Source organism: Macaca fascicularis, chromosome 1 (genome assembly GCF_037993035.2).
Source record: "Macaca fascicularis isolate 582-1 chromosome 1, T2T-MFA8v1.1".
Taxonomy (NCBI): Eukaryota; Metazoa; Chordata; class Mammalia; order Primates; family Cercopithecidae; genus Macaca; species Macaca fascicularis.
The window spans coordinates 228,375,225-228,389,947 of record NC_088375.1 but is presented as its reverse complement, the minus strand read 5'-3'; the positions used below and the strand labels follow the sequence as shown (position 1 = coordinate 228,389,947).

Below are 14,723 nucleotides of genomic sequence, written 5' to 3'. Positions count from 1 at the left end.
CTGGCAGAGGCTCCTGACTCTAATCCCTTCCGGGCCTCCTGAGATTTCCTAGTGCCAGCTGGGGCTGCAGACCTGCCCGTGACCCAAGCCCTGGCCCCACCGCAGGTAGGGGGTGACATGGCAGGAGCTGTGCTAGGGTGAAGGCGTTCTGGGAGGGCCTCTGGGACCCTTCCAGTCCAACTCTGATTCTGTGCCACAATCTTGTTTTTAAATCAGTCCAATACACAGACAGCAGATTTTATACCCTGATTCACTCCTTATAGAAGAGTCAGTATTCAACAAATATGGACTGAGCCCTATGATGCACCCCACCCTGGATCCCTTGAAAGACTCGAGATCAGTTTCGCTGCTGTGATGGTCTGGATGTCCACTACCATCACTGAGGCTGCTTGACTCCTCCGGCTGCTGCCAGGAGCTGGTGCCCAGGCCCGGCGGACCTCATCTGCTTCCCTCCTCTCAGCAGTCCCCAGGCTCAGGGGCACTAGGGGCACAGTGAGGCTCAGCCCCAGGATCTGAACCAGGTGGTTTCTGACTTCATCGAGCAGATCTGATTGAGGATGAAGTTCTGGAAGCCCCCCCGGAGAACCATGAGCCCAATTGAGAAGCTGGGGTGGGCAGAGACCCCTGGTGCAGTTTCTGCTACCCATCCTGCCTCACGCCCCACTCCCAAACCCCAGAGTCTCCCCAGCTCCCTCCAGGGGCAGGACTTCCCCAGCACTAGGGCAGAACGGCCCCTTCTTGAAGCCAGACTCCAGCCCCTTCTCTCAGACCCAACTGCCCCTCCCTAACCTGCCTGCCCACCATGTCCTGCCTCTGTCCTGCAGGAGGGACGCCAGGGTCCGGGAGGAATGTTCCCAGGTCTCAACCCAAGGGAGGAGAGAGCCCACCCATGGGAACAGCCAGCTCCCACCCCCTTCTAACTCCAGGCAGCCAGAATAACAGAGGGGGGCGCTTTGGGGAACACACACGTGTGAGGATGGGGACAGAGAGCCAGGCGTCCACCCTCACACTGGGGCTGGGGCGAGAGGCAAAAGGAGAAACAGAGGCATCGGCGGTAGGAGGAGGCTGTGGGCAGGGCCAGGGCAGAGGAAGGAAGGGAGAGGGGCGGCCCAGCACAGGGCCCGGGACCCACAGGTGTGTCCGGAGCTGGCCCCAGACACAAAGGGCCAAGGATTGGCGGGTACATCTCAGCCGGCGGGGACACACCCCGGAGTCCGAGGTCCCCGTCCCCAGGGTGCAGCTGCCCAGGTAGGGGGCTTGGCTGCCATGGGCCACATCCTTCCCCTGGGGGTCGAGGGCCCCACGGTCACGGGCACCCCCGCCCTGGCCTCCTGCGCAGGGCTGGGCGGCTGCAGGCGAGAACCCGGCACCCAGCCCCGTTCCCTCCCCGTCCCGGCCCCGTACCTGGCCTTCACTGTCGCGGGCACGACCCCCGGCCCAGGAGGGCTCCGAGTCCCGGGAGAGCAACCCCGGGCCCGGCCTGCAGGCCGCTAGGCGTCCGGAGACACCGGGTCCTGTCCCCATGGCGGCCGGAGGAAGCCGCGGTCTGCGCCGCCCGCCGGACAAAGCGCGGAGCCCCGCTTCCTGCCATTGTGCGGCCGCGCCCGCCCCCGCTGAGCGCGGGGACCCCGGGGAGGGCCGGGCCCGGAACAGCCCCCAGCCCCCCAGGAAGGCGGACACCTCCCTCCCGCCCGGGCCCTCGCCACCCAGCCCCGGGGATCCCCGCCTCCCTGCCCGGGAACCCCCACACCCCCGCCTCCGCCCGCCCCGGCGACCCACACACCCGCGCCTCCGCCCGACCTGGGGTACCCCCGCCTCCCGCCTCTGCCCAGACCCGGGGACCCCACACCCCCACTTCCGCCCGGCCCGGGGACCCCCACATCCCCGCCTCTGCCCAGCCTCCGGGACCCCCACGTTCCCACCTCTGCCTGGCCTGGGGGACCCCCACCTCTGCGCCTCTTCTCTTCTCTGACTCCCTCCTCAATGCCAGTGCGGGGCACAGAGGGCTCCTCAGAACTTGCTCTTTCCCCTGGGGAGCTCCTTGAATGCTGGAGGCAGGGGGCGCTGGTGACAGCCCCCACAACCGTGGAGACTGTGGAGCCCCTCCCCTGGGCGACCCGACCCCTGCCCAGCCCTGGGGCGCCCACCCTGCTGTGGTCCCCACCTCACCCTCAGCGCCAACACCAACGGTCCCTTCCAGCCAGAAGGGTACCTTCCCTCCTCCCTTCCTCCTGGAGACCCCACCCCCACCTCAGAGCCTCAGCCCAGGGGACCCCTTCTTCCTCCCAGCAAGGGAGCTCTTAGGATACAGGCACAAGAAGGGGTAGGCCAGGATGGGTGACATTCCCCTCGGGGTCCTTGGTCCGGCTCTCCATCTAGCCCCAGGGACACCTCTCTCTGCTCCAACACCAGTTTTGAGCCCCAGTCACACACCCCAACGTCACAACAGGAGCTCGTCTCAGTCCCTCCCATCATCCTGGAGACCCCTTCCTGAGAGCCTGAGCCCCGGTACCCCCTCCCACACTGACTGCTCACTGCCCAGGTATGGCAGAGGCCAAGTGCCAAAGGCTGGTGTCCTCTGGAAAGTGCAGTGGGCAGAAGGCGGACTGCTCCGAGAGGCTGTCCTTGGCAGTCCCTGGGAGTTGGGTGAGGTGGAGGCATCAGGAAACCCTGGCGACCCACATGGCACAGCAGCCCAGGTCCCTGCGGCTCTAGGCCAGGTCCCCACCGCCAGGGGGCACTCAGCAAAGCCTGAGAGGATGCAAACCCCTGGACTTTGGTGCTGGAGTCATCACTACACAGCTGTCAAAGTGCTTTTACACTGATTCCCAGGAAGGCAGGGCACGCACTATTATCCCCACTCACAGGGTGGGAAATAAAGTGACATAAAGAGACATAAAAGTCCACGGGCAAGACTGAAACCCAGACTGTGGCTCAGGGATTCTGGAATGGCCGCCTTGAGGCACTCCTCAGAACCCATGGGGGTGAGGTGGCCGTGCTGTCTGTCATCAGCCCACTTACCCCTAATAGCTCCTCCTCCACCTGGTTCCATGGGGAAAGAGGGCAGGAAGGGCCAGGGTCCATAAGATGGCTTTGGGAGGGCAGCAGCAGTTTATTAGAGGCTGGGAGACTTCCAGGGCTGTCTCCGCTCCCAAAGCCCAGGTCATCCACTGTCTACACCACAGGCACAGTTGTGGGTTTTTTGTTTTTTGTTTTTTTGAGACAGAATCTTGCTCTGTTGCCCAGGCTAGAGTGCAGTGGCATGATCCCAGCTCACTACAACCTCCACCTCCCAGGTTCAAGCAATTCTCCTGCCTCAGCCTCCGGAGTAGCTGGGATTACAGGCACCTGCCGCTACATCCAGCTGATTTTTGTATTTCAGTAGAGATGGGGTTTCGCCATGTTGACCAGGCTGATCACTAACTCCTGATCTCAAGCGATCCACCCCCACCCTGGCCTCCCAAAGTGCTGCGATTCAGGCAAGAGCCATCGCACCCAGCCAACAGGCAGAGTTTTGAAAACTAAAACTTTCCATCTTGCTTAGAGTGAAATCCCACCATGGCTGGGCTCCTGCCTCGCTCCCAGCTGGTTCACACAGCGGTCCACCTGCTGGTCTCCCTTCTCTCCCTACAGCTCACCAAGCTCAGGGCCTTCTCCTCTGTATTTTCTGTCTGGAATTCCACATGCCCCCCTCTTCAAACAGCTGGCACCAGGCCCCACCTTAAATGCTACCTCCGAGACATCCCTTTCCCTCCTCTCAAAATAAACCACCCTTACCCTCTCACTCTCAATTCCTTTAAGTTCAATTATTTCCTTCTTAACGTTTCTTACTACCTGTAATTCATTTCTTTGTTCACTTTCTTATTATCATTCTTCCCTACTAGACCGTCCACTCCAGAGGCCAGAGCCTTGGCTGTCTGGATCTCACTGTGTCCTCGGCACTTAGAACAGTCCTGGTGCACAGTAGGTGCGCTGGTGGGGATGAGATCAGTGAACGGATGAAGGCAGAAGGGCCCTCATGCCATAGAAGGACATGGGGACAGGAAAGGGCTCGGCCAGGATATTCCTTCCTGTGGCCGATGGTCAACAGAACCTTCCCCACTGCCAGACCAAAGGTCTCTTCCTCCTCCTAGTATCCATGACCTTGGGCCTACTGGCCCTGGACAGGTGAGTTCCTACTTCAAGCTGGATGGTCTTGCCCCAGACCTCCACCCCCTGGCTGTCCCATAGGCAGATAACTGCATTTCACTGAGCGTTCCCACGTGCTACCCCTGTCCCGGGAGTTCTGGGCAGTGAATCCCATTCACTCTTCTCAAAGACTCTTAGGAGGAGATACTGCTACGATCCCCATTTAACAGATAGAGAAACTAAGGCCTGTGTCAACTGACTTGCCCCAAAGTCTCCAGCTGCTGCTACGAAGGGAAATGGATGCCTCAGGCACAGGGCAGGGGTGGGGCCTGAAGACGGCTGAATGTTGGTTAGGGCTACAGGGCCTTGGAGACTGCCTTCCTGAAGACACGGCAGATCCCAAAGCCAGCTTGCGGGGAGCCCACCGGTGTGGGGTTGCATCAAGTGGAGACCGCCAGGGCTGGGTCAGGGCGGATCACCAGAGGTCACCTGAGTGCCTGGGCCCTGGCCATCCCTGAGTGAGGCTGCTGCCTGGGTACTCGGTGATGGTGGGGGACTGCCCCTTAAGGGCAAGAGTGCAGAGCAGAAAGGAGCCCCCAGCCCCTGTACCAGGGCAGGGGGGTGGGCCTGGGCAGGCTCCTGCATTCCCACCTCCTCACCACAGCAGGGAGCTGAAACTCAGGGGCAGGCCCAAGAAGTCCTGGCCCCCAACTCTCTGAGGAGGGAGCCCCTCCCCAGCCTAGCCCCAGCTCCAGGCTTGTGAGTCAGGGCCGGCTTGTTGAAACTGATACCCAGAAACCAGATGCGGAGGCTGATGAATAATGGAGTCTCCAAGGCAGGACCACCCCCCCCCAACCCGGCTGTTCTCCCTCAGTACCACCTCCCCCAGCCCCAGACAAGAAGATGGGAAACCAGGGATCCCCCGGGCATCCCTGCCCCACAGCAAGTTGGGGCCCCAGCCTGGTCTGAGTGGGAGAGGGACCTCCCTGTCCAGGAAAGGACGCAGGTCTGGGGCCAGCTCCAGGCTCTGCCGACAGCAGACAGGCCTGGAACCAGGAGTCCGAGCTCTCTGGCTGGAGGGATGTCCTTGCCAGGAGTTCCCACCAGGGCTAAGCTCCCCTGGGAGCCTGCTAGTCCCAAGGCCCCACCCAACACCTTGGAAATCCAGGGGTGGAGACTGCATGCATGGGCAGGCCAGCCAGGGCGGGGTGGCTTTGCCAGGCGGCTCTCTACACTCCACCCGGCCCACCCATCCTCCTTTCCTCTAGGCCCAGGCCTCACCCATCACCCCTTGGGTTCTGAGGCTCACCTGGAGTCAGAGCCCGACCTAAGGCCCTGCCTGTGCTGGGCAGATGGCAGGGACACAGAAAACCTCTCCCTAGGCTATGCCTGCTGCACAGGCCCTGGAAGCCAGGAAGGCCCCTTCCTCCCCAGGGAGCAGTCCTGGCTGGGATGCCCAAGGCTGGGACCCAGTGCTAGAGAGAGAGGGAGGGGCTGCAGTCTGTGAACATCCCCTCCTGCCCAGCCCCTGCAGTTCCCAGCCCCAGACCCCAGCGTGTGTCTTTGGAGCACCTGGACTCGGCAACCCCTGCCCCAGTGCCACTTAGAAGGCTCCTTGGTAGGGAGCAGGGGAAAAAGGGCACCTGCCTGGGCTTCAGAAGACCTGGTCTGGAGCCTACGTACCCCCGCCCTTCCCCCACTGGGCCTCAATCTCCCACCTATGCTAAGAAGGCATTGGCTATTCTCTAGAATTCAGTATCTGGGGATGGCTGCCAGGTCCTAGCCTGTGTCTGGACCCTGGCTAAGGGGCAGGAGAATGGTAAAATACCCCCAAGCTCCCTCAACTTGAAGAGTTACTGAGGAATCTGTAGGGGACCCCTTGGCTTCCATTTCCCAGACTTCCATCAAGGCAGACCAGGGCCTCCCCGGATTCACGGGTCCCCCGCATCCCCACCCCTGAGCGGGTGCCTGGGTCTGCTCAGACTGCCCGAGGCGCAGCCTCTGGCGCCCCCTGCCGGCCTCCAGTGGGCTTTTCCGCCTGGGACCGACTCCGGGACTGGCCAAATGGGGAGGGTCGCCCGAGCCTCCCAGCCATGCCGCGCGCCCAGGCCCCTCCAGGATCCCCCTAACCCGCCAGTACCCCCCATAGCGGGGCCAGGGTCCCATAGACTCCTCACGGCCATATCTCCGAGCCGACCCGCCCTAGAGACACTGTGATGGGGGCGGGCGCTTGAACCCATTCCACCCTCATGTAAATGGAGATACAGCGGGCGAGGACCCCGTACCCCAGAGGCCTGGCACTATGTGGGACTCTCGACTCCGGGTTCTCTCCATAGGTTTAGGGGGGTCCTGGCGCCCAGTCCCACCCCCCGTCCGGAGCGCAGCTCCCACTTCCCCGCGACTTACCTAGGGACAGGACCAGGGTCTCCTCCCCAGTGTCTGAGGCTTGGGCCGAGACTGCCAAAGCCTCATGGGGCGCGCGGGGAGAGGGGGACGGGAGCCGCGGGAAGAGCTCAGTCGACTCCGCGCCAACTGGGGCGCGGAACGTAGGGGAATTACGGTAGCCGCGCGGGCGCTACCACCTGGATGGGCCGGGATGTACCAACGGCGCCGTCTGGCTGGGACCGGGGAGAGGAGGGGTCCCAGGAAGGGCCCCGCGCCGGACCCAGGGAGGTAGCTGGAAGCCGGGCCGTGGCTTGGGGTAATCCAGGATCCGGGCTCAGGGGAGGGGGTGGGGGGCGTCACTGTCCCCGAGGGGCCAGCCCTTTTCAGATCTCCAAAAAGTTCACAGTCCCTGGTCATTAACTTGGGCTTGAAGACGGGAGCTCGCCCATCCCGGAAGGGAGCTGGGGGGGACCAGGGCCCGCGACAGGAAGCCTCCCCGAGACAGAAAAGCCCTGGGGGACCAGGCAAAGGGACCCGCAGGCCTAGCTCGTCCCGGAATCGCCCCGAGCCAGGCTTGCTTCCGCTCCATTGTAAAAAGCTGGATTCTGATCTGTGGCCTCCGCGGCGCCCCAGAACCAGCCCGCTTTTCTCTGGGTCCCCTCTTTTTTTTTTTTCTGGCCCAGGTGGCATGGCTGGAAAAGGGTGCCGTTCTAACATTTAGTGGTTCTCAGTTCCCGTCTCCCAGCAGCGGGAGTTTAGAATAACTCTGGGCTCAGGACTGGGAAGGGTGTGGATACAGGGGGCCCACTCGAGGAGGCGGGGTTCAGGTCCACCAGCCTTTTCCGCACTTTCAAGCCTTCTACACTGCCTTCCCCCGATCCCTTCCCAGGCCAAAACCTCCACCCAACCCTTGCGGCTGGGCCTATACTAGGGCAGCTCCCAGCCAGGGCCAGGGATCCCCACATCTTCACCTGCTCCCCCAAAACTACTTAGCCAAAACCCAGGAGTCCCCTTGCATTGTTTCTCTGGGCCCTGCCCCTTTCTTCAGCTGCAGACAGCCCTACCACCTCTCTCCGGTGACGAGTCACCTCCAGAGACGGCCCAAACCTGGCCATTGCCTGGGGCATCCTGGTCTGCGGCTGCTCAACCCCAAAGCATTGCCCAGGAGAATAGGCGATTGCCTCTCCCATTATTCACATCCTGCCCGTCCCTTCTCCATGGGGGCCTCAGGCCCACCCTTTCGTCTCCTTGGTCTACGTCTCACCAACCCTCCCTCCACACACGCACACCCTGACTCATCCCTGCCACCTCACAGGCCATTGTTAAGCTGCAAGGGAACTCTGAAGTCCTCCCATCCAACCGCCGCTCCACACTGCAATCCCCTCTACGCTTCCCTTTCTGTCTCTTCTTGCATATGTCTAGTGATGGGGTGCTCACTACCTCTATTTCAGGGATAGCTCCAGCTGCTGGAAACTCTTTCCTGTAGTGTGCTGAACCCCACCTCCCTGTCAAGGCCCTCAGGAGCTGTGCAGAAAAATTCACCTCTCTTTCCTCTTGAGAGTTCTGAGGAAATGGGAGGCTCTGACAGGCAGGCCTGGTTTGAGTCCTGGTTTTGCCTTGCTTGCCAAGTCATTTTACCTTGCCACTCTGCAGGGCCCTCTCTAGGAAATGGAGATGGGGTAGGCCCCACTGCAACGGGGGAAACAGCCAGATGAGGTTCCTGTGCCAGGCACTCAGGCAGGGCCTGGCACACAGTACATGCTGGATCAATGGTGGCTGCTGGAATCACTATCTCCTCCATGATGAACACCCTCACGTGTGATGCCCCAGTGTCCCCTGTGGCCCAGGGCCACAAGTGTCCTCAATACCCCCTTGTGACCTGGAGCACCCTGACTAGACCTCGAGCAGTGCCCAGTGGAGCCCAGCAGGGAGCTGGGAAGTCCACACACTGTCCCGTGGCCACCTCGCAGGAGGGCAGGGGGAGCCCACAATATCATCAGTCTGCCTCGATCTCCCCGCCTTTCTCCGTCTCCCCACATCACAGCTCCACCTGCCTCGATCTCCCCGCCTTTCTCCATCTCCCCACACTCACAGCTCCACCTGCCTTGATCTCCCCGCCTTTCTCCATCTCCCCACACTCACAGCTCCAATTGTGTGTAAGAAGCTGCAGCTGGGATGGAGCCTGGGGAGGTCTCAGATCCCAGGGCGGGTACGGAGGGCACACCCAAAGTCTAGAGGTGACTTTGTTACCCCCACTCCCAGGACAGCTTGCATGCCTACGCTGTGCTAGGCTCTATGCTAAGCATGTTATATATGAGCCTCTTTTAATCCTCGCTGCAGGATTATTTTCCAGATGAGGAACCTGGGGTTCAGAGAAATGTAGTGACTTCCCCAGGGTCTCACAGCTGGAAAAAAAGTAGATTTGATCCTGGAGCTCAGAGGTGTGGACTGCTCTACATATCTTCATCTTGGGGAGGGGCGGTTTCTCTCCTGGGGTCTCCATGATACACAGTCCAGACCCCTCACCTGGACATGCAGGTGCTCCCAGTGCCACCTGCCTCCCCCTCCTCCCGTCCCCTTCTCGCTGTGTCCCCTGGCCTCGCTTGCCCCTTATAGCCCCCAGTGTCCCTCCCCTGCTCACTCAGCTTTCCTCCATCTCAGTACCTCTTTAATCCTCAGGACTCCAGCTGCCTCCTCCAGGAAGCCCATCCTGGTTAGCCCTCCTCCCAGTGGGAACTCCAGAGACAGGAGGTAGGGGACAGATGGCAAATTCATCTCAGAAGCTCCAGCACCCAGGAGAGCCTCAAATAAAACATCAAGGGTGGGCCCAGAAGCTGAAGGGTCCAACCCTGCCTGAAATCGATCCTTTGCCAGGGCAGCCTGGGGGGAAGTTTGGCCAGCCAGGGTCACTTCCCTTCCTTCCTCCCAGCACAGCTAGAATGTCATCTCTAGGAGGGCATCCCCTTTGTTTCCTGGAGATCTCCTGGGCCTAGAACTGGGCCTGGCAACGACAGATGCTCAAAGCTGGTCTGGTAAATGAATAAATGAAGGCATCTCCTTCAAAATGCTAGTCACATCCTGGAGAATAAGAATGGGGCTCTTACCCGGTCTCTACTAAAAATACAAAAAACTTAGCCGGGCGCGGTGGCGGGCGCCTGTAGTCCCAGCTACTCGGGAGGCTGAGGCAGGAGAATGGCGTGAACCCGGGAGGCGGAGCTTGCAGTGAGCCGAGATCAAGACACTGTACTCCAGCCTGGGTGACAGAGCGAGACTCTGTCTCAAAAAAAAAAAAAAAAAAAAAAAAAAAAAAAAGAATAATGCTCTTCTGAGGGTCTCAAGAAGCTTCACTGAGACAAGCAGAAGGGCCTAACACCCCGTCTGGCATGTAAACATGTTTGGTCAGCAATAATTGTTATTATTATTATTGGGTGTTTTTGGACAGAGAGTCTGTGTTTGTTGCCCAGGCTGGAGTACAATTGCGCGATCTCAGCTCACTGGAAACTCCGCCTCCAGGGTTCAAGCAATTCTCTTGCCTCAGCCTCCTGAGTAGCTGCGATTACAGGCGTGTGCCACCATGTCCAGCTAATTATTTTTTATATTTTTGGTAAAGATGGGATTTCACCATGTTGGCCAGACCAGTCTCCAACTCCTGACCTCAAGTGATTCACCCACCTCAGCCTCCCAAAGTGCTGGGATTACAGGTGTGGGCCACTGTGCCTGGCCTGTTATTATTTTTGAGACAGGGTCTCGCTCTGTTGCCCAGGCTGGAGTGCAGTGGCACAATCACGGTTCACTGCAGCCTTGATGTACTAGGCTCAAATGATCCTCCCACCTCACCCTCCCCAGTAGCTGGAACTACAGGTGTCCACCACCACACCTGACTAATTTTTGTTGTTGTTTTGTTTTAGACGGAGTCTTGCTCTTATTGCCCAGGCTGGAGTGCAATGGCACGATCTCGGTTCACTGCAACCTCTGCCTCCCAGATTCAGGCAATTCTCCTGCCTCAGCCTCCCGAGTAGCTGGGATTACAGGTGCCCACCACCACGCTCGGCTAATTTTTGTGTTTATAGTAGAGACGGGGTTTTGCCATGTTGGCCAGGCTGGTCTTGAACTCCTGACCTCAAGCAATCCACCTGCCTCGGCCTCCCAAAGTGCTGTGATTACAGGTGTGAGCCACCGTGATAAGCCTTTTAAAAAATTTTAGTAGAGAGAGGTCTCCCTGTGTTGCCCAGGTTGGCCTCAAACTCCCGGGCTAAAGAAATACTCCTGCCTCAGCCTCCCACAGTGCTGGGATCGCAGGTACGAGCAACCACGCCCAGCCAGTAGTGGTTATTATTATCATCATCGACAATGTTATTCTTTGTTCCTCTTACCAAATCTGAGTGCCCCTCACCTCCTCTCCACCACTGCCTTTCCCTTCCTGGACTGCCCTTGCCTCTCTTCTGTCTATCCATGTTTTCACATCCATTAAATGCCCCCTCCTCCAGGATGCCCTCCCTGACTGGCCCTCTCTGCCTCTGATAATTCAGGCATTTCTGCCCCTACAGTGAGTCTGTGCCATTTGTCCCAAAGGGGGTCCCAGTGGTGACAGGGCCCAGACTCTCCCTGTGCAGGCTGGATGACCCTCATCAGCTGATGCCAATGTCAGCTGTGCCGAGTTCCAGGCAGGCCAGGGCTGGAGGTGAGGTTTGGAGGCTGCAGAAGGACCACACCCACTCTGAGACCAGCTCTCTTCTCCCATGCCTCACCTCTATGCAGGCTGGGCCCTACCACCCCTGCCCCTGCCTGAGCAGCTTGAGGGCCCACCCTGGGAGCAGCTGCCCAGAGGAGGGGCTAGGACAGTGTGCCTTGTTGCCCTAGCTGCCCCTTCAGGTCAGGGAAAAGCCTCGGGGCTCTGCAGGCCTGTGGCAGGATGTATATTGGGGGGAGCTGAGGCCAATTTGTTGCCAGGAGCCCCCATCTGGGAAAGAGGCAACCAGCCAACACCAGAGTCCAATGCCAGGCACCATCCGTGCCAGCAGATTGTATCTGACATCACACCGCCCCTCTGCCTGGTGACCACGGCAACTGGAGGCCGCCCCCTCCTCGCCCCACCCCACAGCAGTTCTCCATGTTCCCTCACCACGGTCCTCCTGTGCAGAATGAGTGTGTGTGTGTCTGGGTGGAGGTGCGGGAGGGGAGCAGGGGGTGGGGGGTGGCATTTTACATTTCCTGCAGCTGGCAGTGCTGAGACACATGATGGAAGAGAACAGGGGCCCTGGTATGACACAGACCTGGGTACTGGGTTCAAATCCCAGCTCTCCCACTTCCTAGCAGTCTGTCCCTGAGTGAGCCACTTCACCTCTCTGAGCCTCAGTTTCCCCATCTGTAAGTGGGAATAAGGACAGGACCATCTCAGAAGGCCAGAGGGAGGAGTCAGTGAGTCCTGGTGCCTGGGCCAGACACTAAGTTGCACAGTTACTACTATTGTCATGTAAATGCCTGCTGGGAGGGACAAAACCTGGCTCCAAACCCCGGCTCCATCTCTTATGAGCTGTGGGGCCTTGGCCAAGTCACTGGACCTCTCTGAACCTTGGTATCTTCATCTGGAAAACAGGGTGACGATGCCTTCCCTGCAGAGCTGCGGCAAGCAGTGCATATGGCACAGAAAGCGGGTGGCACCGAGCCCAGCACGTCACAGGCAGAAGCGCCCAGCCAGTACTATTATCTTTCTTCCTGCCCCTTTTCTCCCTGATTTATACTTCATCCCATTCCCAGCTCCTGAGCCCTGGCACTCCAGGATCATCTGGCCCCTTCCTCCTTTTGTCAACCCCAGGGCCATGGTCACACTCACCAAGTCCGAAAGCATCTCAGACCCATGCCCAGGCCTGAAGAGTGGCTGAGTACAACAGGAAGGGTGCCAGCTGGGCACTGGACCAGCACTGTGGGAGACCACTTCCCCTGGCTAAGCCTCAGCTTCCTCATCCGTGGCATAGGGCTACAGCTCCTGTCACCTCCGAATGGCTGCTAGGACCACAGTGCAGCAAAGGGCTTTGGGGTACCCCACCCCCCTGCTCTTGTAGAATTCCCCCGACTCCACTGTTCCTGAGCCGGGGACAGGCCCTCTGCCTCCTAAACCAGAGACACTGGGGCCCCACCTACACTCAAACCCAGCCCAGCCAGCCGCAACTGTGCCAGGGCTCTGTGGATAGCTGGTGCTGGAATGGAGAGGGCAGTTAGAGCCCCCTGGTCCCTCTACCCCCAAGTGTCCCCAGGCTCTCCAGTCTCCCTACCTTGGACGCCCGCCCCTTGTCCATGCAGGCGGGGTTCTGACAGCGCAGTCCCTTCTTTTCCGCGGGGCTCTGGTCGTCTGCAGGGGAGGAGCAGAGGGCATCAGTCGGCGGGGCACCAGGCTCCCCAGGCCCCAGTGGCCTCCCGACCAGAAGAGGGGTGGGGCGATCTCCTCAGTCCTCCCTTCAAAGGAGGTCAGTGTCCCTTTCTCTTTTAAATGCCAACTTATCTGCACGGGAATCTGTTTGCAGAGCCCTTTTCTCCTGCAGTCCCCAGGGAAATTATCCAGATTCCACGGGGAGAAAACATTTTTGGAAATACGCTGCTCTCTCCCTCTGTCCCTCTAGTCTGGGGGACAAGTAGGGGAGTGCTCAGTGACCTTTTGGGGCCCCAGACTTCCCAGGGGGTCCCGGCAGGGCTGCTGGGGGGAAGGGGCTCCAGGGTCCCAGATCCCTGCGAACTCTAGGCCCTGCATCGCTCCCTTTAGAGACAGAGGAGCCCCCGAAGGTCTGGGGCTACCCCCGTTCCTCGAGACTCATCTTTGACCCTGAATTTGGCCCCCTCCAAGCTGCCTCTCTTCCTGGGGGCTGGAGTGCACCGCGGTGGGGGCAGAGCCGCCCAGCCAGAGAGAGGCGAGGGGAGGGAGGAGAAGCGGGGTGCTGCCGAGGCAGGCCCCGACTTGGGGGCCGAGTTTGGGTCCGAGTGGCCCGAAGCCCGGTCGGCGCCCACCCCCTTGCCTGAAGTGGGCCCTCCCCGGAGGAGGTCAGGAGCCGACCCGGCCCCCAGGCTCCCGCCCCGCGCCCCCGGGGCCCCTGCCCGCACTCACCCATGGAGCAGGCCCCGGGCCGCGCGGGGGGCGGGCGGCGGGCGGCGGGCGGGGGCGCCGGGGACGCCGGGGACTGGGAGGCCGCAGAGCCGCCGCCGCCGGACCCTCGCACAGGAGGCGGGCGGGGCAGGTGGGCGGGGAGGAACCGCGGCGGCCCCGCCTCGGGGGGCGGGGGACGGGAGAGCTGCCGGGCCTCGGCGCCGATGGTGTCACCCCTCCCTCCCCGGCTCCCCAGCCCCTGCGCGCTGCGGTCCGGAGGCTGCCTCCACCTCCCGCAGGGCGGCTCAGGAAGCGCGCACGGCTCTGGCCTGGAGGGTGCCATCCACGCGGAGGGTGCCCGTCCACAGGAATGCAGGTCCGGACCCCCGCAGAGCCCCCACCCCAGCCCAGAATCGTTGTCTCCGAGGTCAGTTTCCATGGCAACACGGAGGCTGCCCCGCGCAGGGTGGGGGCTGTCACTGGGAGAGACTCGCCTGCTACTGCTCTTGCTGCATCTCCTCTGCTGGTTCACAGTTTTAAACTTTACTGAAGTGCAAACGCGGACAGGGAAGTGCACCTGTCCTGCGAGCACAGCTCAACACATTTTCGGTAAACTTTCACAAAATAACCTGCGCCCAGACCGAGCGGCAGAGCGTCGCCACCCAGTCCCCAGTCCCCGCCACCTCCCTCGTGCCAGCCGGTTCCCCCAAGGGCACCGTCGCCGTGACTTCCAACACACTGATTCGTCTGCCCAGTCCTGTACTTTATGTAAATGGAATCAGGAGATAGCAAACCCTTTGGGCTATAGAAACAGCCTCGGAGAGGTGACCAAGAGTCTGCGGGGGCTCAGTGCTCCTGAGCCTGCCTCTGGACCCCCATCCCACCCTGCGCACTGGTGCCAGGAGGCATTGGGCCGACAAGACCTAGGTATAGAAGATGCAGCTTCCAGCGGGGCCAGGCCCCTCTCCCAAAGGCTAAGGGTGGGTTTCCCTGACTGCTTTCCTGGAGGGCCTCTCAGCTGGAGCCTCCCTGCATGGACTCCTTACATGGGTTGGGCCCTGGGACCCACAGGTAACCAGAAACTGGTCCCTGCCCCAAGGACTCCTGGCACAGCGAAGTAGCATGGATCCCAGGT

General features: G+C 60.6%; 1 protein-coding gene across 20 annotated transcripts in view; it reads right to left on the bottom strand.

The window, feature by feature from the left end:
- The window catches only part of PLEKHG5 (pleckstrin homology and RhoGEF domain containing G5), a 53,797-nt gene that overhangs the window by 17,461 nt on the left and 21,613 nt on the right, over window positions 1-14,723 (bottom strand). For 9 of the 20 annotated variants that reach the window (XM_074021756.1, XM_045381585.3, XM_045381602.2 and 6 more), the window contains one exon: window positions 12,786-12,862. In XM_074021756.1, the coding sequence (XP_073877857.1) occupies window positions 12,786-12,862 (77 nt within the window). Of the gene's footprint in view, window positions 1-1,404; window positions 1,549-1,922; window positions 2,051-6,534; window positions 6,663-12,785; window positions 12,863-13,609; window positions 13,722-14,723 lie in introns of those variants that run through there. The other 11 variants (XM_065530417.1, XM_074021769.1, XM_074021779.1 and 8 more) reach the window with 5 other exon arrangements.